Source organism: Hypanus sabinus, chromosome 11 (genome assembly GCF_030144855.1).
Source record: "Hypanus sabinus isolate sHypSab1 chromosome 11, sHypSab1.hap1, whole genome shotgun sequence".
Classification (NCBI taxonomy): Eukaryota; Metazoa; Chordata; class Chondrichthyes; order Myliobatiformes; family Dasyatidae; genus Hypanus; species Hypanus sabinus.
The window spans coordinates 55,304,596-55,331,737 of NC_082716.1; the positions used below are offsets into that span (position 1 = coordinate 55,304,596).

The window sequence follows — 27,142 nt, forward strand, 5'->3', positions numbered from 1 at the left end:
ATGTTGGAGTCCATTATTAAGGATGAGGTTTCAGGGTACTTGGAGGCACATGATTAAATATGCCAGAGTCAGCATGGTTTCCTGAAGGGGATAGGTTACTAAAATAGATAAGAACCCATAGGATCATTGAAGAGATACTATCACGGACAGTCGATTGGCTGACTAGCAGAAGGCAAAGATTGGAAATAAAGGGGACCTTTACTGGTTGGCTACCAGTGACTAGTGGTGTTCAGCGTTGGGTTCACTACTTTTCATATTTTTTGTTTATGATCTGGATAACATTATTAATTGCATTGTGGCCATGTTTGCAGATGGTGCAAAAATTGATGAAGGGACTGAGGAAATGGAATCTGCAGAAAGAATTGAGAACAGGCAAAAAAGTGTCATGAAATACACTGTAGAGAAGTATACGGTCATGCACTTTGGTGGAAAGACTAAAGGCATAGACTATTTTCAAAAAGGTGAGCAAGTTTAGAAATCAGATGTGCAAGTGCAAAGGACTTGGGAGTCCTAGTGCAGGATTTCCTAAAGGTTAACTTGAAGGTTGAGTTGGTGGTAAAGAAGGCAAATACAATGTTATCATTCACTTTTAGAGCACTAGAATTTAAATGGAATAGAATACAGGATGGAGATGCATCTCCACCAAAGGAGGCGTATGATGCTCCTTCCCTCCACTAGCCTGCAGGTCATCCTTGGGCAAGGTGTAGCACCTGCTTAGCCCCCCAATCAGGGTCACATGAAGCCATAGGTGTTGGTTGTATGAGCAGCTGGTGCATATCACAAATCCTGGTTATGCGACCACTGATGTCAGGTAGACAATTTCTGAAAGTATTGATAATGGCTGGGGTCACCCATCTTGTAAAGACACTGCCCAGAAGAAGGTAATGGCAAACCACTTCTGCAGACAAACTTTACCAACAACGATCACGGTCACGAGACCGCGATTGCCTATGTCATGCGACATAATGCCGATGATGAGAATGTAAGTGTAAGGATGTTATGCTGAGGCTTTATAAGGCATTGGAGTTTTGGGCATCATATCCCAAGAAATGATGTGCTGACGTTGGAAAGGGTACAGAGGAGTTTCATGAAAGTGATCCTGGGACTGAAAGGGTTAATTATGGTGACTATTTGATGGTTCTGGGCCAGTGCTTGCTGAAGTTTAGAAGAATGAGGGGAGAATCTCACTGAGTCCTATTGAATATTGAAAGGCCTAGATAGAGTGGATGTGGGGGGAGTCTTTCCTTTGGAAGGAGAGTCTGTGACCAAAGGGCACAACCACAGAGTAGAGGCGTGTACCTTTAGAGCAATGAGCTAAAACCTCGTCAGCCAGAGGGTGGTGAATCTGTGGAATTTGTTGCCGCAGATGTCTATGGAGGCCAAGTCATTTGGTATATTTAAAGCCGTACTTGATCGGTTCTTAATTAGATAGGGTGCTTTTTCATTTGTGCAAATCTTTCCTTCATTGAAAATGCATTAGAAGTGTATAACTCTCGCAGCAGATATTGTCACCCTATGTCAAGTCCTTTACTTCAAAAGCTACTCATAATGAATTACATATTTTAAAAGATCCTTTTGTGAAAGTTGTTTTTAAGTCTTGTTTAATTTCCAGCTTAAACTTAGATTGATAATTCATGCGCCAGTGGAAATTATATATTTTTCAGGAAAGCAAAACTTTTGAAATGCTTTCTTGCATGCCATGTATTCCCAACCAGCATTATCCAATCCATTAGGCCATTATTTCACCTCACATCTCACCAATACCATGTCTAGGAGTGATATACCTCACAAATCATTGTTTATATGAAAGAAATTAAGGCTAGATGAGATCATTAGCACTATTGATCAACCTGATACAGTTTCTGGCACATAACTGCATCATTACCATAACTTGCTCAAGTGGTCCATTAAAACTGATAGATTTGATATACCTGAAAAATTGCTATTTGAGTGATTTACGGGTGAGCAGTATTACTATATTGGAATTATTTCTGACTGAGAAAGTTCAATTTTATTGTCATGGTCTTGTGCACTGTATTTATGCTATCAGACCAAAAGACATACGATCAGAATTAGGCCATTTGGCCCATTGAGTCTGCTCAGCCATTCTGTCATGTCTGATCCTTTTTTCCCCTCCTCAGCCTCACTCCCCAGCCCTCTCCCATAATCTATCAATCCCCACCTTAAATATACCCAATGACCTGGCCTCCACAGTTGCCTGTTGTAACAAATTCCACAAATTCACCACTCTCTGGCTAAAAAAAATCTCCACATCTCTGTTTTAAGTGGACGTCCATCCATCCTGAGGCTGTGCCCTCCTGTCCTAGACTCCCCCACCATGGGAAACATCCTTTCTACATCTGCTGTCTCTAGGCCTTACAACATTTGAAAGGTTTCAATGAGATCTCCCTTATCCATCTAAATTCTAGCAACTCCAGAGCCATCAAATGTTCCTCATATGACAACCCTTTCATTCCCAGAATCATCCTTGCAAACCTCCTCTGGACCCTCTCCAATGCCGGCACATCTTTTCTTAAATGAGGAGCCCAAAGCTGTTCACAATACTCAAGGTGAGGCCTCAACAGTGTCTTATAAAGCCTCAGCATCACATCACTGCTCTTATATTCCAGACCTCTTGAAATGAATGCTAACATTGCATTTGCCTTCCTCACCACCAACACAATCTGCGGGTTAACCTTGAGGGTGTTCTGCACAAGGACTCCCAAAACCTTTTGCATCATAGATTTTTGTTTTTTTTTCTCCATTTAGAAAATAGTCTGCACATCTATTTCCTCTACCAAAGTGCATGACCATGCATTTTCCAGCATTGTATGTCATTTGCCACTTTCTTGCCCATTCTCCTAATCTAAGTCCTTCAGCAGCCTCCTTGTTTCCTCAGCACTACCTACCCCTCCACCAATCTTCATATCATCTGCAAACTTGTCAACAACGCCATCTATTCCATCATCTAAATCATTGATCTGCAGCATAAAAAGAAGCGGTCCCAACACCGACCCCTATGGAACACCACTAGTCATCAGCAGCAAAGCAGAAAAGAATCCTTTTGTTCCCACTCACTGTCTCCTACCAATCAGCCAATGTTCTAACTATGCTAGTAACTTTCCTGTAATACCAAGGGCTCTTAACTTGGTAAGCAGCCTCATGTGGCACCTTGTAAAAGGCCTTCTGAAAATCCAATATACAACATCCATTATTGATCCTACTTGTGGTCCCCTGAAAGAATTCCAATAAGTTTGTCAGGCAAACTTTTCCCTTAAGGAAACCATACTGACTTTGTCCTATCTTGTCCCATGTCACCAAGTATTCCATAATCTCATTCTTAACAATTGACTCCCAACAGCTTCCCAACCACTGAGATCAGGCAAACTGGTCTATAATTTCCTTTTGGCTGTTTTCCTCTTTTCTCAAAGAGTGAAGTGACATTTCCAATTTTCCAGTCCTCTGGCACCATGCCAGAGTCCAATGATTCTTGAAAAATCATTACTAATGCCTCCACAATTTCTACTGCTACCTCTTTCAGAACCCTGGGCACAGTTCATATGGTCCAGGTAGCATGTGCCTTTCAGTCTTCCAGTTTTTTGAGCACCTTCTCCCCTGTAATAGCAACTGCACTCTCTTTCTTATCTCATACCCTTCAATACCTGGCACACTACTAGTGTCTTCCACAGAGAATATTGATGCAAAATATTCACCGAGTTCATCTGCCATCTCTTTCTCCCCATTATTATTTCTCCTGCCTTGTTTTTTAGCAGTCCTATATCCACTCTCATTTATTTTTCATTTTTAACATACATGAAAAAACCTTTACTATCCACTTTGATACTATTTGTCAGCTTGCTTTCATACTTCATCTTTTCCCTTCTAGCAATTATTTTAATTGCTCTCTGTAGGTTTTTAAAAGCTTTCCAATACCTCTATCTTCCTGCTAATTTTTGTTTTGTGTATGCTCTCTAATTTGCTTTTACATTGGCTTTGACTTCCTTTGTCAGCCACAGTTGTACTATTTTGCCACTTGAGTATTTTTGTTTTTGGAATGCATCTATCCTGCACCTTCCTCATTTTTCTCTGAAGCTCACACCATTGTTGTACTGCTGTCATCCCTGCCAGCATCTCCTTCCAATTTACTTTGACCAACTCCCATCTCATACCACTGTAATTTCCTTTATTACTCTGAAATATTGTCAGGTCTGGCTTTACTTTCTCCCTGTCAAATTTCAAGTTGTGATCACTGCCTTCTGAGGGTTCTTCTACCTTAAGCTCCCTAATCACCTCAGGCTTATTACATAACACCCAATCCAGTATCACTGATCCCCTGGTAGACTCAATGTTAAACTGTTTTAACGAACTATCTCGAGCTCTCTTCAACATGATCTTCCTAACCTACCTGCATGTTAAAGTCTCCCATGACTATTATAACATTGCCCTTTTGACACACCTTTTCTATTTCTCATAATCTGTAGCCCTCATCCCAGCTCAACATTTTCACATTTTACTAATGATTTGATGCCACTCTTTACTAGCAGAACCACGACACTCCCTCTGCTTACCTTCCTATCCCCCTATACAATGTGTAGCCTTGGATATTCAGCTCCCAACTACAACCATCCTTCAGCCACGATTCTGTGATGGCCACAACATCATACCTGACAATCTGTAGAAGTGCAACAAAATCATTCCTCTTGTTTCTTATACTCCGTGCATTGCGTACTGTATTTACTACCCTTTTTGATTCTGCATCCGTAATGCACTGATACTCACCCTGCTGTCTGAAATTTTGTCCTGCCATCTGCCTGCCCTTCCTGACGGTGTGTCTGCATGCTATCTTTGCGTATTTTAACCAGCTGTGCTATCCTGAGTCCCTTCAATCCAGTTCCCATCCCCCTGCCAAACTAGTTTAAACCCTCCCTAACAGCTCTAACAAACCTGCCCGTGAGAATATTGGTTCCCCTCGGTTTCAGGTGCAACCCATCACTTTTGTCCCTCAGAAGAGATCCAAATGATCCAAGAACCTGAAGCCCTGTCTCCTGCACCAGCTTCTTGGCCATGCAATTATCTGCAAAATCATCCTGTTTCTGCCTAGCTCTCTAAATTCTCTCTTCAGGACCTCTTTGCTTTTCCTTCCTATGTCACTGGTACCAATATGTACCAAGACATCTGGCTACTCTCCCTCCCCCTCCAAAGTGCTGTAGATGTGATCCAGGACAATCCTGACCCAGGCACCTGGGAGGCAACATACCATCCAGGTGTCCTGTTCACGTCCACAGAATCTCCTTTCTGTTCCTCTGACTATTGAGTCCCCTATCCCTACCACTTCCCTTTTTTCCCTCGTTCTCTTCTGCACCTTGGACCCATGCTTAGTGCCAGTAACCTGGCCTCTGTGGCATTCCCTTGGGAGGTCATCCTCCAACAGTATCCAAAATGGTGTTCTTATTGAGGGGAATAGCCACAGGGGTGCTCTGTGCTAACTATCTGCTCACCTCCCCATTCCTTCTCCTGACGGTCACCCAGCCAACTTTGGGGTGACTACTTCCATGTAACTCCGATCGATGATCTCCTCACTCTCCCAGTACAATCCAGCTGCTGCTGCTCCGGATCCCTAACACAGTCTTCAAACGGCTGCAGCTGGATGCACTTCACGCAGATGTAGTTTCCTGAGAGGCCCAAGGTCTCCTAGGATGCCAACAACTGACATGAAGAACACACAACAGCCATTTAAACTACACTAAGTACTCCTGACACAGTTTTCTTTAAAAAAGGAAAACTTAACAGAAACTTATCTGGAGCTAATGCCTCTTCTTCTGAGCCAAAGCCTGACACTCCCACCCTTAACACTGGCCCATTCCCAATGATGGCCACTCCCCTTGTCTCACCGTACTTTTATTTATTCTTCTCTGCACCACTCCTGCTGCCGATTGGGCCACCAGAATGACACCAAACGCCCATGATGCTCTCCTTGTAAATGCTATAAAAATTAGTTTTTACTATACTGCAGTACAAGACGAGGGCAAACATATGTTAACATAATCAAATTAACATAAATCATACACACATGTGCAAAATAAAGTAAACATGATAACATTATTGCAGGCTTGAGAGAGGAAAAAATAAGTTTTATCAAGTTGGTTCAAGAACCTGAAGGCAATGAAAAAGAAGTTATTGTTGAACCTTGGTCTTCAGGCTCCTGTACCTTCTGCCTGATGCAGCATCATGAAGAGGGTATAGTCCTGATGATGGATGTCACCTTTCTGAGGCATCACCTCCTGTGGGTGTCCTTCATGGTGTATCTGTATCCATGCTGGAAGTGACCAAATGGAGAAAAAGAAGAAATAAATAAAAGAGCTAAATTTGCAAATTGTTTCTTCACTGTAATTTTTTTTTTACTTTACAGGTGGTTAACACTTTTTCACACTGTATATTACGTTGCAAGAAAGAAGTTGACCTTGATGAATTGTTAGGTACTCGACTTGTTTCTTTTATACTGGACCACCATCAAGAGATTCTACAAGTACCATCTTATCTGCAGAATGCTGTAGAAGATCACATCAACCATCTCCAAAGAGTTAAGGTACTTAATATTTTTAACAAATAAAATACTTAGACGTATTTTAATTTGCCGCAAAGTGGCATCAATTTCATCTGTTGAATTAGAGTGAAATATTAAAGTATGTTCCTAATTTATCCTCACTGTGTTTCAGATTCAGTATCCATGTACAGATGTGAATCCTTCAGTCCCAATGTATACATTCTGCCAACAGATAAGCAATAAGGAATTTGAAGAACAAAAGGTTACTATATCTCACCGTGCCATGGCTGAGTTATTGGAAAATATTGTGGAAGACAAGAAATTATCAGTCAAAGACAAGAAAAAAAAACTTAAACAAGTAAGCAATGAAGCATTGTGTGTCTTTTATTTGACGGGGGTGGAGGATTAAGCAGAGATAATTACACCAAAAGGAGCCAGTCTGAGAAGTGGGAAAGTAAATGAGCTCCTTGAACATTTTGCAAGTTATGGCACTCATCCCTAAACTCAATGCACCTTAAAATATTGTTCACTCATATTGCACAAATGATTCATAGCACTTCTTTGAATTAACATACTGCAGAACAAATTAACAAAAAAAAGAATTCTGTACTACTTCTTACAAATTATCTTGTTGAAAGCAGAATAACCTCTCACTCCCCCCCCCCCAGTCTGTCCCCACCCCTTTCTTCACCCATTGTCTTTGCACTCTCCTCCCTAGACAATATGTGAAAGCTAAAGGCCACACTGATTTTCTTCCAATAGCCATTTATGCTCTCATTTTGCCCATATTTTCCTTTTATATTTCCAGATATTTATTGCATTTGAGGGAAGAGTTGATTGAATTAATGTGTCAGTTAGAAATCTACTTTAAATGATAGCGATCCAATGCCCAAGCTGAAACTTGGCAATGGCGGTGGCATCTGTCGGTCTCGAGAGACCATGGATCTGCGCCTGGAGTTTCCAGGGCGCAGGCCTGGGCAGGGTTGCATGGGAGACCGGCAGTTGCCCAAGCTGCAGGCCTTCCCCTCTCCATGCCACCGATGTTGTCCAAGGGAAGGGAACTAGGACCCACGCAGCTTGGCACCAGTGACGTCACAGAGCAATGTGTTGTTAAGTGCCTTGCTCAAGGACACAAACACACTGCCTCAGCTGAGGCTCGAATCAGTGACCTTCAGGTTACTAGTCTGATGCCTTGCCCACTAAGGCACACGCCAACTTGGCAATACTTCAATGATAAATACAGGTATTCTCTCTTATGCTATTAACAAACCCAAGTAGTTTGGCCTCACTGTGGCATACACATTTTATTGCCACAGTACTGGGTGGCAGAAATGGGTTACATCAAGCTACGGAACTAAAAGTGTAGAATCATTTGCTCAATTTAATCCAAATATGGAAACGTATTCAGTAACATGTTTTGCACATCTGGGTTGCATCCAACGTTCTCCTTGCATGTGCAAGCTGCACCGGCAGTAACAGCCAGACCAGACGAAGTACAATGTAGAATAGCAACCCGAGTATCCAGCCACCCTTAGCTTCGATGGGATCTGCCAACAAGTTGAGTAATGATTTGACAATATGGCTGCTGTTCTTTTCCTTTCCCTTTCAAGTCATTGGAAATCAGACAAGGTGCACCCTTTCCACATGAAATGAAACTGTTTAAGTTGACTCCTAGTTACACGGTCGAAAACGATGGTGTATACACAGCAAAGCTGGAGAGGTTTTAGTCGTATTGGATGTAAGTTTCTCTCTGGACCTGTGTACCTAGTGGAGTAAGCACAATAATCATGTATTTGCACATGCAATCTGGACAAAAGCCAATGTTAAATTGCCTACTTTAGAACAAGTCTTAATAAAATATTTTGTTAAGGAAAAAAGAATATTAAAAATTGGAGGTCTATTAACCTTATTTTCTGTTCACCTTCAGTTCCAAAAGGAATATCCAGAAATCTATCAAAACCGCTTCCCCACGTCCGAGTGTGAGATGAAGCTCTTTCAGGATAGACCCAAGATCAAGCCACCATTGCTGGTTATAATGAAGAAACCACTTAAACACCAGCAGAAAAAACAGAATATCAGGAGCTGAACTAAATATTTTCAGAATTTTAAGATTATTTAAGGCTATTTGCACGATTCCTCAATTCCTTGATCTAACCATATGAAGTAAAGATTTCTTAAATTGTTTCTGAAAGGTAGAGAATTGAATCCAACAATGGAAGTTTAATCAACTGTAAATAAATATACAAGATTTTCAGGCAATATTTAGATAGGCATTTGTGATCACCTCTGTTCCTTTATAGTTGCTGAGATACTAGGAATTTCCCTATTTTCAGATTTCAAACACTTAGACTATACTCCTGCAAAATTAGTTTTTATTCTGCAATGTTTCAGCATTCTTTGAAATGACTAATTTATAATGTATCAATGCATTGACATATTATACTTTGCCTTGCAGACAATAATGAGTCTGTTTTAAGTCTTGATGAAACTGCAAGGCAGAAATGGGATTGATGCATTGTTGATGTATAATGCACGATTTTCAGTGCCACTGTTTTATATTTGAAATCAGAAACGCACTACCAAAGTTATAAAATACAGAATTACCATCAGGGAAATGTTTGACTCATTCTCATTATAATACCGTAATCCTCGTCTACAGTATACTCTGTAACTGACTTTCATTGTTAGTGCTTCTGCATTTTTTAGAATTAGAATCAGATTTATTATCACTGACATATAACATAAAATTTGCTGTTTTGCAACAGAGACATGCTATAATATAAATCTTGTTAAAAATTGTTAAAATAAATAGTTTAATTGACACTAGAAGATACAGAAGCATTTGCAATTTTGTTTTATTGCCTCTTGTTTGATTTCCTTTGTTTTTATTGAGTTGGACAGATAGGTCTAGCTTAATAATACTTAATCAGATTTTTCCGGTTAGAAATGTACAATGAATCATTTTTGGTGGTAATGCCTTAACCTGGAATTATTGGCATAATTGATTCAAAACCTCAGCTACAAACTTTGTAATACAGCATGTTCTAAATTAAATTGTAAAGATAGGAACATTAAAATGGAATGTTGGAAAATATTTAGTAGACGTATGAGTATGCAGACAAGTGCCTGAGTTGTCCAAACTTCTGAACTCCAGCTGGCTACAATGAGTAAAATAGGGCAATTCTTAAGTTGCTTTGTTTATTTAGCTCCTCCAAGGTCAATGCTATAGCATGTTGCAACAATTACACCACCAAATTTCAGAAGGACGGTGATGATTGGTCATCTGGTCCTGACTGACAGCTACATATAGCTTGCAGCAAATGTCTATCTGCTGTCTGAAGCCAGTTTGAAAGCAGTGAAATGATGTCATTGCTGCTCTCATGGAGGTCACAATATATTAATATATTAACACCTTATCAAAGGCAATTGGACATAGATTGACAAGTACAAGTAGAAATAACTTCTGAACTTATTTTGAAACCAAACCTACATTTTCATGTAAGTTAAAGGAAATAAGTCTCCAACACCATCAGGATTAGGTTGTACTGCTTCAGAGAGAGTAACAGGCCTGATGGGCTGAAGTCCTCGTTTATGCAGAAGACATTGACCGCAGCCATGCAAATCGTTTTGGGTGGTGTCAATTATTTTGTATTCTGCCTCGTCTGTGCACACAGACTCTGTAGAGATCACGTATATCTATTTTCCTGTTAATTGTTCTATAATTGTAACTATTTCAACTACGAACCTGAGAAGAGATTTATTTTGCTGTAAACGCACGACTCCGCAGATCCTGAGTGACACATGCTAAATGCTGGAGGAACTCAGTAAGGAACTCAGCACCTATGGAGGGGAATATAGAGTTGACATATCAGTCTGAGACCCTTCAGAGACTGGAAAGAAAGGGAGCACATCCAGAATAAGAAAATGGGGGGGGCGGTGAAGTGGAGACGGAGTACAAGTCGGTAGTATATGCAGCCAGGTGGGTGAGTGGGGAAGGGGTGATGAAGTGAGAAGCTGCAAGGTGATAGGTGGAAAAAGTAAAGGGCTGAAGAAGAAGGAATCTGATAGGAGAAGAGAGTGGACCATGGAAGAAAGGGAAGGAGGGGAATGTTGAAAGGTACCCAGACAGAATATGAGGTGTTGCTGCTCCAACCTGAGAGTGGCTTCATCGTGGCAGCAGAGGACTGACATGTCAGAATGGGAATGTGAAGTAGTGTTACAATGGGTGGTTACCAGGAAATCTTCCGTTGTAGCAAAGGTGCGCGATGAAGCAGTGCCTCTATTTTCGTCAGGTCTCACCTACGTAAAAGAGGCTGCTCTGGGAGCACTGGATACAGTAGATGATCCCGACAGACTCTCAGGTGGTGTGTTGCCTCACCTGGAAGGACTATATGCGCTCTTGAATGGTGTTGAAGAGCTGGGTGTAGAACTTGTCCTGCTTGTAGGGTTAAGTGCCAGGAGAAGAGCTCTGGAAGGGATGAATGGACAAAGCGAGTCTCAGTGGGATGCATGGAAACAATTCAAAGCCATGTGGAGCAGGATGGTGGAAAGTTCCCAGGAAGGGGATGTGGCTGTGGGAGTGAATCTGATGTGCACATGATTGAAGAGTTGGAGGGCAACACAGGGGGAGCAGTGAGCAAGGGCTCTTTTTTATTCTGGCTTCTTCCCTCTTCCTTTCCGGTTCAGATGAAGGGCTTCAGCCTGAAATGTAAACTATTTACTCCTCTCCACAGATGCTGCCTGACCTGCTGAGTTCCTCCAGCATTTTGTGTATATTGAGAGGGGAATTGATTTGTAATGCATGGTTACATTTAGTTTCTCTGACTATCTCTATTTAGTTCAATTGGCTGACCTCAGATCAAGCCACTTTAATTTAAGCCACTTTATATTGATCACTAGTTTGGTCACTTTTTTTTCAAGCTTGGATATATTTTGCCGGTATAAAAACTGCTGCAAAGGACAAAAACACACATGATATCTTGCTTCGTCTAAACTTTTAAAAAGTACTACTGTTTTCCATTCTCATGACTAAATTTTGTGCTGGATCTTCTTTCTTGTCTCATGGGTGCATCTAGTCTGACCATTTAAACCAAAGGCTTTAGTACTTTACCTGTGCTGTGACGATTCGCTGGAGCATGAGTAAAATGTCATTTTGAAATCTTAGCACAGAGGGGCCATTCAGCTCATCATACCTCTGCGATCTTATTTTTTTCTTTTAAATGTTGTTTAATACTGCAACTTGGCTTTATTTTCCTGTACTCTGCAAGTATGTGCCTGGATATTTTATTAAGATTATATAAAGGATAGGTGATCAGACCAAGGGTGGGATGTTAAATACTAGAGGTTGGGATTAAGGAGGTTTAGGGTGGGAGGACTAAAACTTAAAGGAAATTTGAGATTTTTTTTACAGACCGTGACAGGTGCCTGCAGCATGTTGTCTGGGGATGTGTTGGAAGCGGGTATAATGTCAACTTTTCAGAGGCAGGTAGATGATTGAGTAATATAGACTATGTACAAGCAGATAGGATCAGTTTGTATTGGTGCTGTAGTCAGCACAGACATTGTGGTCCTCAGGGCTTGTTCCTACATTGAACTTTTCTGTGGCGTATGTCATGCAATCTGATTCCACCAATCTTTCAGGTAGTTTTCACAGATCTTGCTTAGATCTGTTTAAAATAAGTTCTAATTTTCCTGCCAGCTCCTTTGGTAGTTAATATACTGTAAATACTTTTTACTAGAGAGAAGTTTGTCCCTCGGGGTTGTCCCTCGCACTGAATTCCATTTCTAGTCTTTCCCATTCTCTGTCCCAAGGCAAATAATCCCAGGATCTCCAGTGCCTTTAATCACCCAATATGCTGCTGAGACCTATTAGTGAGATGGCATAATTTCCTGTGTTAGGTACTTAATTACACTGTAAGGTTAAATATCCCTTGTGCTTTCTTGGCCATCTTTTGCACCAATTCAGACTTTTCCCATCAGGATCTGCTACTCTGCATTTGTTTCCCCAAGGCATCTCCCTTGATATTTTCCTACATTCCGGCATATTTGTCATGTTATAACTTGAAATATTGCAGCTCTCTCTGCTTCTGAGTTTCTTGTTATCCACAGAATTTGATATTGTTCTCTCCACAAATACATAATTCACACACTTGCGAGACCTGGTTGGTTTGTTTGGCATCATCTCTCAACCTGTTTGACTGTCGATGCTCAACTGAGGTTTGACCTCCATCTTTTATTTATACTCTATATTCTCAGACCCACTCCTCCCAGTTTTGCGTTCCTGGAGAACAGTTAGTATCGAGATGTTCTGCAATGTAAAACTAAATAAATTTTGTGTTTGTATGTTTACAGATTTTCATACATTCCATGAAAATGAATTTTATTCTTTGTCCTTAAAATATTAAGTTACAATTAAACATTTTATATTTTGATTTATTCATTTATTTAGAAACTTCAAAAACTTATTTGCATGAATATCTTAAGTATATATTTTAGGGTCTTAAATACCTTATCGATCATTTATGTCTTGATAATATTTTTAGTCTATTTGCAATAGATATGGTTTTGCATTCATTTGTAATGGATCCATAGAATAAATTAGAACCAAGTGTCTGTTTTGCAGTATGAAATGTAAAAATGGGTGGAATTTTTCTAATTTCAGTTGATGTTCATTAATGCCAGTGTTGTAATGATGATGTTAAAAATTATTGTTGCTTGATTTATTTTCAATTGCTTTTCAAATCATGGTAGTGCATTAATATTTTCCAGAGAGCCTGCATTATTTTGTACTTTGTTTCAGCCTGTTACAAAAGCAGCATAGTTTCCTTGTGCTGTTTGATACATCAAAGTGCCAAACAGATTGCAGAACAATTTAATAAATTTTCTTTTATATTTATTTCTAGTTAAAAATAGTTATCATCTTTAGTTGTACTGCATATAGCCATTTTACAGGAGCCAAGTCAAATTTGTACAATGGGTCACATTCTGTTAATCTTATCTATTTCTTGCATAAAGTGGCTGTAAAATCATATAATGCAGTACTTGGCAATGAATCACAAACATAAGACAATCTGCAGATTCTTGAAATCCAAAGCAACACACAAAATGCTGGAGGAACTCAGCAGGTCAGGCAGCATCTATGGAAAAGAGTAAACAGTCAACATTTTGGGCTGAGACTGTTCACGTTTTACCAACGATGCTGGGAGACCTGCTGAGTTCCTCTAGCATTTTGTGTGTAAATTGGGAATGATTATTTGTTTTCCTGGAAAATTTGGCTGGTATAATTTAAGATTACAATGAGGAGAAATTGTATGTGGCATTAATCTCTGCACCCCAGAGAATCATAGATGTGGAGTCATTGAATATATTCAAAGTGGAGATTGAAAGATATTTAAATACAAGGTGGGTAGGAAGACAGCAGGGAAATGGTGTTGAAGTCAAGGCTGGATTAGCAATGATTATGTTAAATATTGAAATAGACTGAAGAAGGCATTTGATACACACTCTCCTGTTTATGTCCCTATGTCCAATCATGCATGTAATACTACATTATAGCTTTGAATATGTTCATTGTCAGATTGTTCATTTTGAGGTTTGAGAAAGAACTTTTCTCCAATTTCTGGTGTCTTTCCCTTCTCTTTTCAATGGATCAGGTGAGTTTACAAAGATCCAGGAAACCAAACAGAGTTTGTAAAGAGACCATAGGAATGGAGTCCCTGTTTAGTCAGGTGTAAAGCTGTCAGGATTTCTAAACAAACAGATAATGGATTCTTGGGGTTTCAGTCTATTGGGAAAGTTAATCGGGGAACTGGGATAATGCTCTACCTCCTATTTTTATTTTAAAAATGACAGATGCATCACCAATATTTCCAAAGTTGCTTTGAAAACTACATCTTTATTACATTGGTTACATGTACAGCATAATTGTGCAGAACATGGGTGAAATACACAATTTGCCACTCAATCCATTAAAATTAAATAAGCCCTGGGAATTAAAATTATCTAAGCTATTTGCAAGAATGATTTTGTTGACTTCCTAAATGCTTAGTTTCAATCTGGCTTGGTGTTTCAAGGGCAAATTTCAGTTCAAATATTACCTCCTGGTATTTTAAAATGAAGATAAATGCAAATGAATGGAGGAAATTGAAATGCATACTTAATTAGGTCATAACACTCGTGAAATGAATTTGGGAAAAAAAGCAAAGTCTTGCCATGATTTTAAAAGTGAATTATGATCCACAGAAAGTATCTGATACAAAAAATCAATGATTAATTGAATTCATTGTAAATATCGATGCTTTAAGCATAAATGTGTTCACTTCAATTGTTTATTTTTGAGAAATGAAACAAAATTTGAAACACAAATTCAAACCTACAAGAAAAAATCATGGGATGGATTGGGGAAACTGACTGACTGGGATCAACAACTGGCACGATCAGAGTGGTGGGATGTGAGGAGAGGACAAAATCAGGTCCACTTGCTTTGGCTACATTAAGCTAAATTTAGCTAAGGTGCAATAAGAATACCTCGAAAATTCAATTGTATAATTTGTTTGCAACATTATGCAAATTGCATTGGAAATCATTCCCCCTTGTGAAATAAGCATTTCTTGATCTTTGCATCACTAAAAATGTGAATCAACTCAAGTTCAATTTGCAATGAGTCACCCTTCTATGTCATTTGCTTGTTGTGGACTTCACGGGATGAAAACATGCAATAGACAATCCCAGGCATAAAAATAATGGGATCTGTGCATGTTCAATTGAGATCACTGAAGAATGGTAATCGTACGTAATGTGCTTGATAGAATCTCATACCTCAAGCCTTCACAGTGTAATTATGCAGAGAGCTTGCATTAGAAATACTAACACAAGAAACGCAAACTTTGCAGTGGAATCTCCTGCCAAAACAAGAACTTTCAAGCCATCAGCCTGCAAATAAATAAATAAATAGTTTCTACTGATAAGGGCCACTTGACGTACAGATTGGTAATGGCCACAACTACCAGAACTGTTTGAACAGGAAATGGTGGGGGTGGGGGAAGCCAGGAGAGGAAGAGAAGTGTGTGAGAGGAGAGGGGAGGGTATGGAATTGAGTCAAGAGGGGAAGCAATTCAAATCCCATTATGCTAGCTATCAGATTAAATTCTGAATTTTGTGGGAGGAACAAAAATAATCAACAATAATAAATTTTAAGAATGACTGGAGTAATAAACACAAGAGATTCTGCAAATACTGGAAATCCAGAGCAATACACACAAAATGCTGGAGGAATTCAGCAGGTCAAGCAAAATCTATGGAGAAGAATAAACAGTCGACATTGACTGTTTTTTCATTTAGTAAACCCATATAAGTCACTAATATACCTCGGAGAAATTCTGTAAACCATGTGTAAAATAAGTGCCCTCTGAAATGGGCCAGCAAATGATCTATTCCCCTCTTAACTGTTAGAAACCGCTTTTTTTTAAAATAATATTTTTTAAATTTTCTACTTTTTAAACAAACTCATTTATTTTTTTCACACTCACTGGCAGAAAGCAGTATAGCTGCTAAACTAACAGTTTATCACCTTTCCCATTTTTCATTGACTAAGTACTAGCGCATTACCCACGTGATGTAATTGTTTTAAATACATAGCATATTAATTAATTCATTCTTATATAAGGAATTTTCCTTATCTTCATTATAAAAGTGATAGATTATTTAGAGGTGCCATCTTAACTTGGCTTCTTTATTTCTTTGTCTTTGCATCCATACGTCTTAGCTCTATATTTAGTCTTTAAAGAGAGTGAACCCTCGCAAGGCAGAAGGTCCCGATGCAGTACCCAGTAAGGCTCTTGAAACCTGTGCAAACCAACTAGCCGGAGTATTCAAGGACATTTTCAACCTGTCACTGCTACGGGCAGAATTTCCCACTTGCTTCAAAAAGGCAACAATTATACCAGTGCCTAAGAAGAATAATGTGGGCTACCTTAATGACTATCGCCTGGTAGCACATACATTCACAGTGATGAAATGTTTTGAGAGCTCTGTTATGACTAGACTGAACTCCTGCCTCAGCAAGGACCTGGACCCATTGCAATTTGCCTAACACCACAATAGGTCAACAGCAGATGCAATCTCAGTGGCTCTCCACACAGCTTTAGACCACCTAGACAACACCAACACCTACGTCAGGATGCTGTTCATCGACTATAGCTCAGCATTTAATACCATCATTTCCGTAATCCTGATTGAGAAGTTGCAGAACCTCGGCCTCGGTACCTCCCTCTTGTAATTGGATCCTCAACTTCCTAATTGGTAGACCACAGTCTGTGCGGATTGATGATAACATATCCTCCTCGCTGACGATCAGCCTTAGCACACCTCAGGGGTGTGTGCTTAGCCCACTGTTCTACTCTCTATATACACATGACTGTGTGGTTAGGCATAGCTCAAACACCATTGACAAATTTGCTGACAATACAACTATTGTTGGTAGAATCTCAGGTGGTGACAAGAGGGTGTACAGGAGTGAGATATGCCAACTAGTGGAGTGATGCCACAGCAACAAACTGGCATTCAATGTCAGTAAGATTAAAGAGCTGATTGTGCACTTCAGGAAAGATTAAAACAAAATCAAGTCAAGTCACTTTTTATTGTCATTTCAACCATAACTGCTGGTACAGTACACAGTAAAAATGAGACAATGTTTTTCAGGACCATGGTGCTACATGAAACAGTACAAAAACTACACTGAACTACATAAAACAACACAAAAAACTATACAAGACCACAGACCTACCCAGGACTGCATAAAGTGCACAAAACAGTGCAGGCATTACAATAAATAATAAATAAGACAATAGGCACCGTAGAGGGCAGTAAGTTGGTGTCAGTCCAGACTCTGGGTATTGAGGAGTCTGATAGCTTGGGGGAAGAAACTGTTACATAGTCTGGTCGTGAGAGCCCAAATGCTTTGGTGCCTTTTCCCAGATGGCAGGAGGGAGAAGAGTTTGTATGAGGGGTGCGTGGGGTCCTTCATAACGCTGTTTGCTTTGCGGATGCAGCGTGTGGTGTAAATGTCTGTAATGGCAGGAAGAGAGACCCCGATGATCTTCTCAGCTGACCTCACTATCTGCTGCAGGGTCTTAAGATCTGAGATGCTGCAATTTCTGAACCAGGCAGTGATGCAGCTGCTCAGGATGCTCTCAATACAACCCCTGTAGAATGTGGTGAGGATGGGGGGGGGGGGGTAGGAGATGGACTTTCCTCAGCCTTCGCAGAAAGTAGAGACACTGCTGGGCTTTCTTTGCTATGGAGCTGGTGTTGAGGGATCAGGTGAGATTCAAGAAATTTGGTGTTCACCTGGCACGCATACCAAAATGGAGCACGTACCAATCCTCATAGAGGAATCAGAAGTGGGGAGAGTGAGCAGCTTCAAGTTCCTGGGTGTCAAGTTCTCTGAGGATTTAACCTGGTGCCAATGTATCGATATAGTCATAAAGAAGACAAGACAGTGGTTATACTTCATTAGATGAGATTTGGCATGTCAACAAATGCACTCAAAAACTTCTACAGTTGTACAGTGGAGAGCATCTGACAGGCTGCATCACTGTCTGCTATGGAGAGGCTACTGCACAGGACCAAAAGAAGCTGCAGAAGGTTGTAAATCTAGTCGGTTCCATCTTGGGTACCAGCCTACAAAGTACCCGGGACATCTTCAAGGAGCAGTGTCTCAGAAAGGCAGTGTCCATTATTAAGGACCTCCAGCATCCAGGGCATGCCCTGGGTTACCATCAGGTAAGAGGTACAGAAGTCTGAAGGCACACACTCAGCGATCCAGGAACAGCTTCTTCCCCTCTGCCATCTGATTTCTTGAAGCTTTGGACACTAACTCACATTCTTAATATACAGTGTTTCTGTTTTTGCACATTTTAAAAAATCTATGCAATATACATAATTGATTTACTTGTTTCTTTATTATTATGTTTTATTTTATTTACTTTTTCTTTCTCTCAGCTAGATTATGTATTGCATTGAACTGCTGCTGCTAAGTTAACAAATTTCACATCAGATGCCAATGATAATAAACCTGATTCTGATTCTGAGTTTATTTAGTATTTGTATGTTTGTTTGTATTCTAATATAAGCTGAAATCTTGGAATTAAGAATGCTCATCATTCCTGATTCACTGAAGGACCCTAAGGTCCAGAAAATAAACAGAGACCCCACACCCTAACCAACCACTCTAGAACATTCCACACAGCCAAGGTTCATAAATCTCAGACAACTCCAGTAGACCTTCACCCAAAGCCCTCACTTCACCTTTGACTAACAAGTCTCAATTCTAAAATCCTTCATTGAGCATGGTCCAGCTCTCAAACTTGCCCACTCCCTGCAGTAGTGCTTCAGGTAATCGAAAGGTCTTGCCTGTTTACAAGACCATTTGATGGAGCCCAGCTTTGGGCATCTGACACAGTAGTACAATGGCCAATAAACTTTTAAGCAATCATTTATCTTCTTCTATTTGGTATAATTTAATATCTTACTGCTTATAGATGCTTTTGTATGTTTCCATAAATTTTAGCTTTTGAGGATGGCAGGGTGGATATACGTCTCTGTCAAAAGAGGTTTAAGGCATTCCTTCCCTCCACTAACCTGCAGGTCACTCTTGGGCAAGACGTAGCACCTGTTTAGCATCACCCCACCTACCCCACCCCCCCCCCCCCCGCCCCCAGCTCTGGGACCAGCGAAGCCTTGGGAGCAGGTGGTGCATATCACAGTTCCTGGTTATAAGATCACTAATGCAAAGTAGACAATACTCTGAAGAGTATTGATAGTGACTGGGGTCACCAGTCTTGTAAAGACACTGCCTAGAAGAAGGCAATGGCAAACCACTTCTATAGAAATATTTGGCCCAAGAAAAATCATGGCCATGTAGACCATATTATACGGCATGACATATAAAGATGATGATGAGGTGCCAAAGCTGTGTTTCATTAAATTCATAAGAAGATCATTCATTCGGGGACTACAGCAGTGATTTTCTTTTTATTCAGGAACGCAAACGTCAAGAGCAAGGCTAACATTTGTTACCTATCACTGTTTGTCTTGTGACTTTTAGGCTATTTCAGAGTACAGTTACCAGCCACATTGCTATAGATCTGAAATTACCTTTCGGCCTGGCTGATCAAAGAGCTAAAGAACACTGAGCCAGCTGTTCTTTTTAAATCACAAGAGATTCTGTAGATGCTGGAAACCATAAACATTGGACTCATTTTATAATATAACCATTTAACAATTACAGCTCGGAAACAGGCCCTTCTAGTCCATGCCGAACGCTTACTCCCACCTAGTCCCACCGACATGCACTCAGCCCATAACCCTCCATTCCTTTCCTCTCCATATACCTAACCAATTTTTTTTTAAATGACAAAATTAAACCTGCCTCTACCACTTCTATTGGAAGCTCGTTCCACACAGCTACCACTCTATGAGTAAAGAAGTTCCCCCTCGTGTTAACCCTAAACTTTTGCCCCTTAATTCTCAACTCATGTCCTCTTGTTTGAATCTCCCATAACATGATAACATGATAGTTTCATAATCAGAGTAACTAACACCAGTTTTTATGATCATTATTGCATAATTGTAAGTTCTAATATAAATATAGATGGAATAATATTCTTTGAGACATTTCTAAATTAGCATCTTCCTCCTCTTCATCATTTCTTGTGGCATTTTACGGGGAAGACATTCTCAGAACCAGTCGAGGGAATTGCTGAGACAAATTTTGAGGTTTCTAATCTGAGAACAGAATGTTTTTTAGTTTATTGTTGGAATGTAAACTACATTGTGAAAATATACTTTGTTAATTTAATCTGATTGAAGGAAAACAAGGAATAGGCCATTCAAGAAAATTCTAAGATTCTTTAAAGTAGAGAAATAAAGCAGGCAGATTTGCAAACTGAAAGCAGCTTTTGTTTTCTTAAAACTTGGTGATTGGCCAAAATGTCCGTCTAAGTCTCTTAAGTCTACAACGTGATTAAACATTGTCGTATATAATTACTGTTACATTGAAACAAACACGCTTGGTTTGCTGAAAGTGGAGTTGCCTTGAACTGACCGTTACAATGGCAAATAAGTAAGTAATCATTTCTTGTTTTGTTAACTTACATCATACAAAATTGGAATACTTTAATGTTATAGTTTCAAAATATTGGGAGTTAATAGTAGTTTGGTAATTGTGTCAATGAAATATTTAATAATGTACTAAAATTTCAGAATCGAACATCCAAGTTGTGGGTATAGGAAGTTGTTTGAAACAGTAGAGGAAACAGCTCAGCCATTGTCAACCTGCATACGAGGTTTGTTATTTACTATTCAAGGTTGCTTTTAGAAATTTAATTTTGAAATTTTAATGCAAATAGGTTCTTGTATATTATTTGTGATTTAGCAATTTAAAAGTTTAATTTTTGTAGTCTTATTCATCAGTCTCATTAACATTAATCAGCATTCCACAAAGTCACAGTGACTTCTGGAAAACATTCTTCTGCTCCAATTATGTAGCTTTGATTCAACCGAAAATGAAATTCATTTGCTATATTTTTTTCCAAGTATTTCTGTAGAAATGTATTTTACCTGTCCAAAATAGCAAACCCAACAACCATCTGAATACAATGAAGGGGAAACTTGGAAATAATAGCCTACTACAAAATTAATTAGTGTGTTGGAAAATGTAGATCGATAAGTAACGGGCAGTACATCTTTATTACAGACATCTTGACTAAATTTAATGAAGTAACAAGAAAAGCTGATGAGAAGAATTTACATGATATGTGTATTGACTTTCAACAGCCGCAGTTAAAAAAATACCATTTAACAGGCTTGCAAAAATTTGATTTCTGTTAGAATTAAGGGGCGATAAATCTATTAAGAACAAAAAGCAAAGTTGGAATGAAGAATTGTTTTCCAAAGTGGAGCAAAATAGTATGCTGCCATCTGGTGGTCTCCCTTAGCAGCTTTTTAATGCGAACAATTTTAAATTTTGCAGTTAAAATTCAGAAATACAGTTAACAATGAGAATTTTTTTATGGTAACAGACTTCACTCAGGAGAACTAACAACACTAAAAGAAATTCTTGGCAAATGAAATTTATTGCAGGAAAGTTATAATGCTCTTTAGAAGAAAGAACAATAAAAACAAGCTAATAGAACAATTTTAAAATGTGTAGGAAAGACATATGCACATGCAACATTGAGAAAATTATTATATTGGATATGGGATACTTGGCTTTGTGAATTGAGAAGGAAGTCATGCAATATTTTGACAAAATAAAATGAGGTCTGTCAGTATACGAGTCAGAGAAGAGCCTGATGTACAGAGGCTGAGGGTTCCCTGGCTCAGCCACAGGGTTCATCCTGGGCCATCTGTTGTGACTATGTCTACAGATTGAATGGCTGTGCCTTGGGTACTTCCAGTTATTGGCAGGATTAATGAGTATTTGGCACTATAATGTATTCTGGCCCTTCCCTGCATTACATTTGTTCTTGAAATGGCCACAGAGCACAGCTTTACCCAAGTAATCTTGCGGTATGTGCTACCCTTAATCTGCTCTGTAAAGACTGCAAGGGTCCTGCTTATTCCTAATCTACTACATATCTGAAGGATGCCATTGTTAGTGAACACATGGCTCCAAATAACCCCAAGGATGGAGAAAACCATTCAGCATTCACTGCTGCTAGGAGTACAGGACCACGATGATACAGAGAACACCAGCCATATAAGGAAAGCCAGAGAAAATGACAGAGGCTTCACCATTTCTGGTATTGATGGTTAAGAGAGTTAGTGAGATTGGAGCCAAAATTGCAGAATGATCCCTGTTGTCTCGACCTTTTTATCGATATGGATTTTGAGTGGGGATGTTAGTTCCTTTTAATGTGGCAATTGTTTTCTTCCACTATAAGACACAGGAGCAGAATTAGGTAATTTGGCCCATCGAATCTGCTCCACCATTCAGTCATGGCAAATTAATATTCCCTCAGCCCTATCCTCCTGCCTTCTCCCCATAATCTTTGACACCTTTACTATTCAAAAACCTATCAACATCTTCTTTAAGTATACCCAGTGACTTGGGGTCCACAGCCATCTGTGGCAATGAATTCCACAGATCACTCTCTGGCTGAAGAAATCCTTCCTCAACTCTGTTCCAAAGGGATATCCTTCATTTCTGAGACTGTGCCTTCTGGTCTTAGACTCTTTATTATAAGAAACATCCTGTCCATATCCACTCTGTCTAGGCTTCTCAATAGTCCAGAGGTTTCAATAAGATACCCCCTCTTTCTTCTAAACTCCAGTGAGTACAGATCAGAGCAAAAAACACTCCTCATACAGTAACCCTTTCATTGCCAGGACCATTCTTGTAAACCTCCTCTGAACCCTCTCTGATGCCAGCACACTTTTATTCGGATACGGCACCCGAAACTCCTCTTAGTGCTTCAAATGTCATCTGACAAATGCCTTTGAAAGCCTTAGCGTTACATTCGTGCTTTTATATTCTAGATATTCTAGTCCTCTCGAAATGAATGCTAACTTTGCATTTGCCTTCTTTACAACTAAGTTAATTTGTTAGTTAAGCTTTAGGAAACTTGCCCTAGGACTCCCAAGAATCTTTTCACCTCTGATTTCTGAATGTACTCCCTATTTAGAAAATGGTCTACAGCTTTATACCTTCTACCAAAGTGCATGGCTGTACATTGCCCCAATTTATATTGCCTCTTATTTCAAAGTTCAAAGTAAATTTGTATTCAAAGTACATGTATGCCACCATATAGAACCCTGAGATTCATTTTCTTGCAGGCATTCACAGTAAATACAAGAAACATGATAGAAGCAATAAAAGACTGCATCCAAAAAGATGGACAATCAATGTGCAAAAGATAGCAAACTGTGAAAATACAAAAAAAGAAATAATAATAAATAAACAATAAATATTGAGAACATGAGCTGAAGAGTCCTTGAAAGTTAGTCCATAGGTTGTGGGAGCAAATCAGTGATGGGGCAAGTGAAGTTGAGTGAAGTTATTCCCTATGGTTCAACAGCCTGATGATTGATGGGTAATAAATGTTCCTGAACCTGTTGATATAGGTACTGAGACTATTGTACTACCTATCTAATGGCAGCAGCAAGAAGAGAGCATGACCTGCGTGGTGGGGTTCCTGGATAATGGATAACTACTTTCCTGCAACAGCGCTCCATGTAGATGCCACCATCACCAACAGCCCATTCCATGCACTCACCACTCTGTGTGTAAAAAAACTTACCCCTGATATCTCGTCTGTACCTACTTCCAAGCACCTTAAAACTATACCCTCTTGTGCTAGCCATTTCAGCCCTGGGAAAAGCCTCTGACTATCCACACGATCAATGCCTCTTATCATCGTATACACCTCTATCAGGTCACCTTTCATCCTCTGTCACTCCAAGGAGAAAAGGCCACGTTCACTCAGCCTATTCTATTAAGGAATGCTCCCCAATCCAGGCAACGTCCTTGTAGATCTCCTCTGCACCCTTTCTATGTCCTTCCTATAGTGAAGCGACCAGAACTGAGCACAGTACTCCAAGTTGGGTCTAACCAGGGTCCTATTTAGCTGCAACATTACCTCTCGGCTCTTAAATTCAATCTCACAATTGATGAAGGCCTACGCACCGTATGCCTTCTTAACCACAGAGTCAACCTGCGCAGCAGCTTTGAGCATCCTATGGACTCTGACCCCAAGATCCCTCTGATCCTCCACACTGCCAAGAGTCTTACCATTAATACTATATTCTGCCATCATATTTGACCTACCAAAATGAACCACTTCACACTTATCTGGGTTGAACTCCATCTGCCACTTCTCAGCCCAGTTTTGCACCCTATCAATGTCCTGCTGTAACCACTGACAGCCCTCCACACTATCCACAACACCCCCAACCTTTGTGTCATCAGCAAACTTACTAACCCATCCCTCCACTTCCTCATCCAGGTCATTTATAAAAATCACGAAGAGTAAGGGTCCCAGAACAGATCCCTGAGGCACTTCACTGGTGACTAACCTCCATGCAGAATATGATCCATCTACAACCACTCTTTGCCTTCTGTGGGCAAGCCAGTTCTGGATCCACAAAGCAATGTCCCCTTGGATCCCATGCCTCCTTACTTTCTCAATAAGCCTTGCATGGGGTACCTTAATAAATGCCTTGCTAAAATCCATACACACTACATTTACGCTCTATCTTCATCAATGTGCTTAGTCACATCCTCAAAAATTCAATCAGACTCGTAAGGCACGACCTGCCTTTGACAAAACCATGCTGTCTATCCCTAAACATATTATGCCTCTCCAAATGTTCATAAATCCTGCCTCTCAGGATCCTCTCCATCAACTTACCAACGACTGAATTAAGACTCAATGGCCTATAATTTCCTGGGCTATCCCTACTTCCTTTCTTGAATAAGAGAACAACATCCACAACCCTCCAATCCTCCGGAACCTCTCCCATCCTCATTGATGATGCAAAGATCTTTGCCAGAGGCTCAGCAATCTCCTCCTTCACTTCCCACTGAAGCCTAAGGTACATCCCATCCGGTCCCAGTGACTTATCCAACTTGATGCTTTCCAAAAGCTCCAGCACATCCCCTTTCTTAATATATACATTCTCAAGCTTTTCAGTCCACTGAAAGTCATCCCTACAATTGCCAAGATGCTTTTTCGTAATGAATACTGAAGCAAAGTATTCATTAAGTACCTCTGCTATCTCCTCCGATTCTATACACTCTTTTCCACTGTCACACTTCATTAGTCCTATTCTTTCACATCTTATCCTCTTTCTCTTCAAATACTTGTAGAATGCCTTGGGGTTTTCCTTAATCCTGTCCACCAAGGCCTTCTCATGGCCCCTTCTTGCTCTCCTAATTTCATTTTTAAGCTCCTTCCTGCTAGCCTTATAATCTTCTAGATCTCTATCATTACCTGGTTTTTTGGACCTTTCGTAAGATCTTCTTCTTGACTAGATTTACAACAGCTTTTGTGCACCATGGATCTTGTACCCAACCATCCTTTCCATATCTCACTGGAACGTACCTACTCAGAACCCCACGCAAATATTCCCTGAACATTTCCCACATTTCTTCCCTACGTTTTCCCGAGAATATCTGTTTCCAACTTATGCTTCCAAGATCCTGCCTCATAGCCTCATATTTCCCTTTACTCCAATTAAACATTTCCCTAACTTGTCTGTTCCTATCTCTCTCCAATGCTATGGTAAAGGAGATAAAATTGTGATCACTATCTCCAAAATGCTCTCCCACTGAGAGATCTAACACCTGACCAGGTTCATTTCCCAATACCAGATCAAGTACAGCCTCTCCTCTTGTAGGCTTATCTACATATTATGTCCAGAAACCTTCCTGAACACACTTAACAAACTCTACCCCATCTAACCCTCTCACTCTAGCGAGATGCCAATCAATATTTGGGTAATTAATATCTCTCACCACAGCAACACTGTTATTATTACTCCTTTCCAGAATCTGTCTCCCTATCTGCTCCTCGATGTCCCTGTTACTATTGGGTGATCTATAAAAAAACACCCAGTAGAGTTATTGACCCCTTCCTATTCCTAACTTCCACCCACAGAGACTCCATAGACAACCCCTCCATGACTTACTCCTTTTCTGCAGCTGTGACACTATCTCTGATCAACAGCACCATGCTGCCATCTCTTTTGCCTCCCTCTCTGTCCTTTCTAAAACATCTAAAGCCTGGCACTTGAAGTAGCAATTCCTGCCCCTGCACCATCCAAATCTCTATAATGACCACAACATTATAGCTCCAAGTGCTGATCCATGCCCTAAGCTCATCCGCTTTATTCATGATGCTCCTTGCATTAACATCTCAAAACGTCGGACTGAGCGTGTCCCTTCTCTATCACCTGCCTAACCTCCCTTTCGCACTGTCTCCAAGCTTTCTCTATTTGTGAGCCAACCTCCCTTTCCTCCGTTACTTCAGTTCGGTTCCCACCCACCAGCAATTCTAGTTTAAACTCTCCCCAGTAGCCTTAGCAAACCTTCCCGCCAGTATATAGGTCCCACTGGGATTCAAGTGCAACCCATCCTGTTTGTACAGATCACACCTGCCCCAAAAGAGGTCCCAATGATCCAGAAATCTGAATCCCTGCCTCCTGCTCCAATCCCTGAATCCTCCACCTCATTCTATTCCTATACTCACTGTCACGTGGCACAGGTAGTAATCCTGAGATTACTACCTTAGCAGTCCTGCTTCTCAACGTCCTTCCTAACTCCCTATAGTCTTTTTTCAAGACCTCCTCCCTTTTCCTACCTGTGTCATTGGTACCGATATGTACCAAGACCTTTGGCTGTTTTCCTTCCTACTTCAGGATATCATGGACGCGATCAGAAACATTGCAGACCCTGGCACCTGGGAGGCAAGCTATCATCCTCACTTCTTTCCTTTGTCCACAGAATCACTTATCTGACCCCGTAACTATAGAGTACCCTATCACTGCTGCTATCCTCTTCTTTTCCCTACCCATCTGAGCCACAGGGCCAGATTCTGT

The 27,142-nt window shown here is 40.2% G+C and overlaps 1 protein-coding gene across 2 annotated transcripts in view; it reads left to right on the forward strand.

Moving 5' to 3' along the window:
* LOC132401972 (DEP domain-containing protein 1B-like) overlaps positions 1 to 9,925 on the forward strand; it is a 38,073-nt gene extending 28,148 nt beyond the window's left edge. For both annotated transcript variants that reach the window (XM_059984356.1, XM_059984357.1), the window contains 3 exons: positions 6,410 to 6,586; positions 6,717 to 6,902; positions 8,472 to 9,925. In XM_059984356.1, coding sequence (XP_059840339.1) covers positions 6,410 to 6,586; positions 6,717 to 6,902; positions 8,472 to 8,630 — 522 coding nt within the window. In that variant the 3' untranslated portion in view covers positions 8,631 to 9,925. The remainder of the gene's footprint in view (positions 1 to 6,409; positions 6,587 to 6,716; positions 6,903 to 8,471) is intronic.
* The last annotated feature ends 17,217 nt before the right edge of the window (positions 9,926 to 27,142 follow it).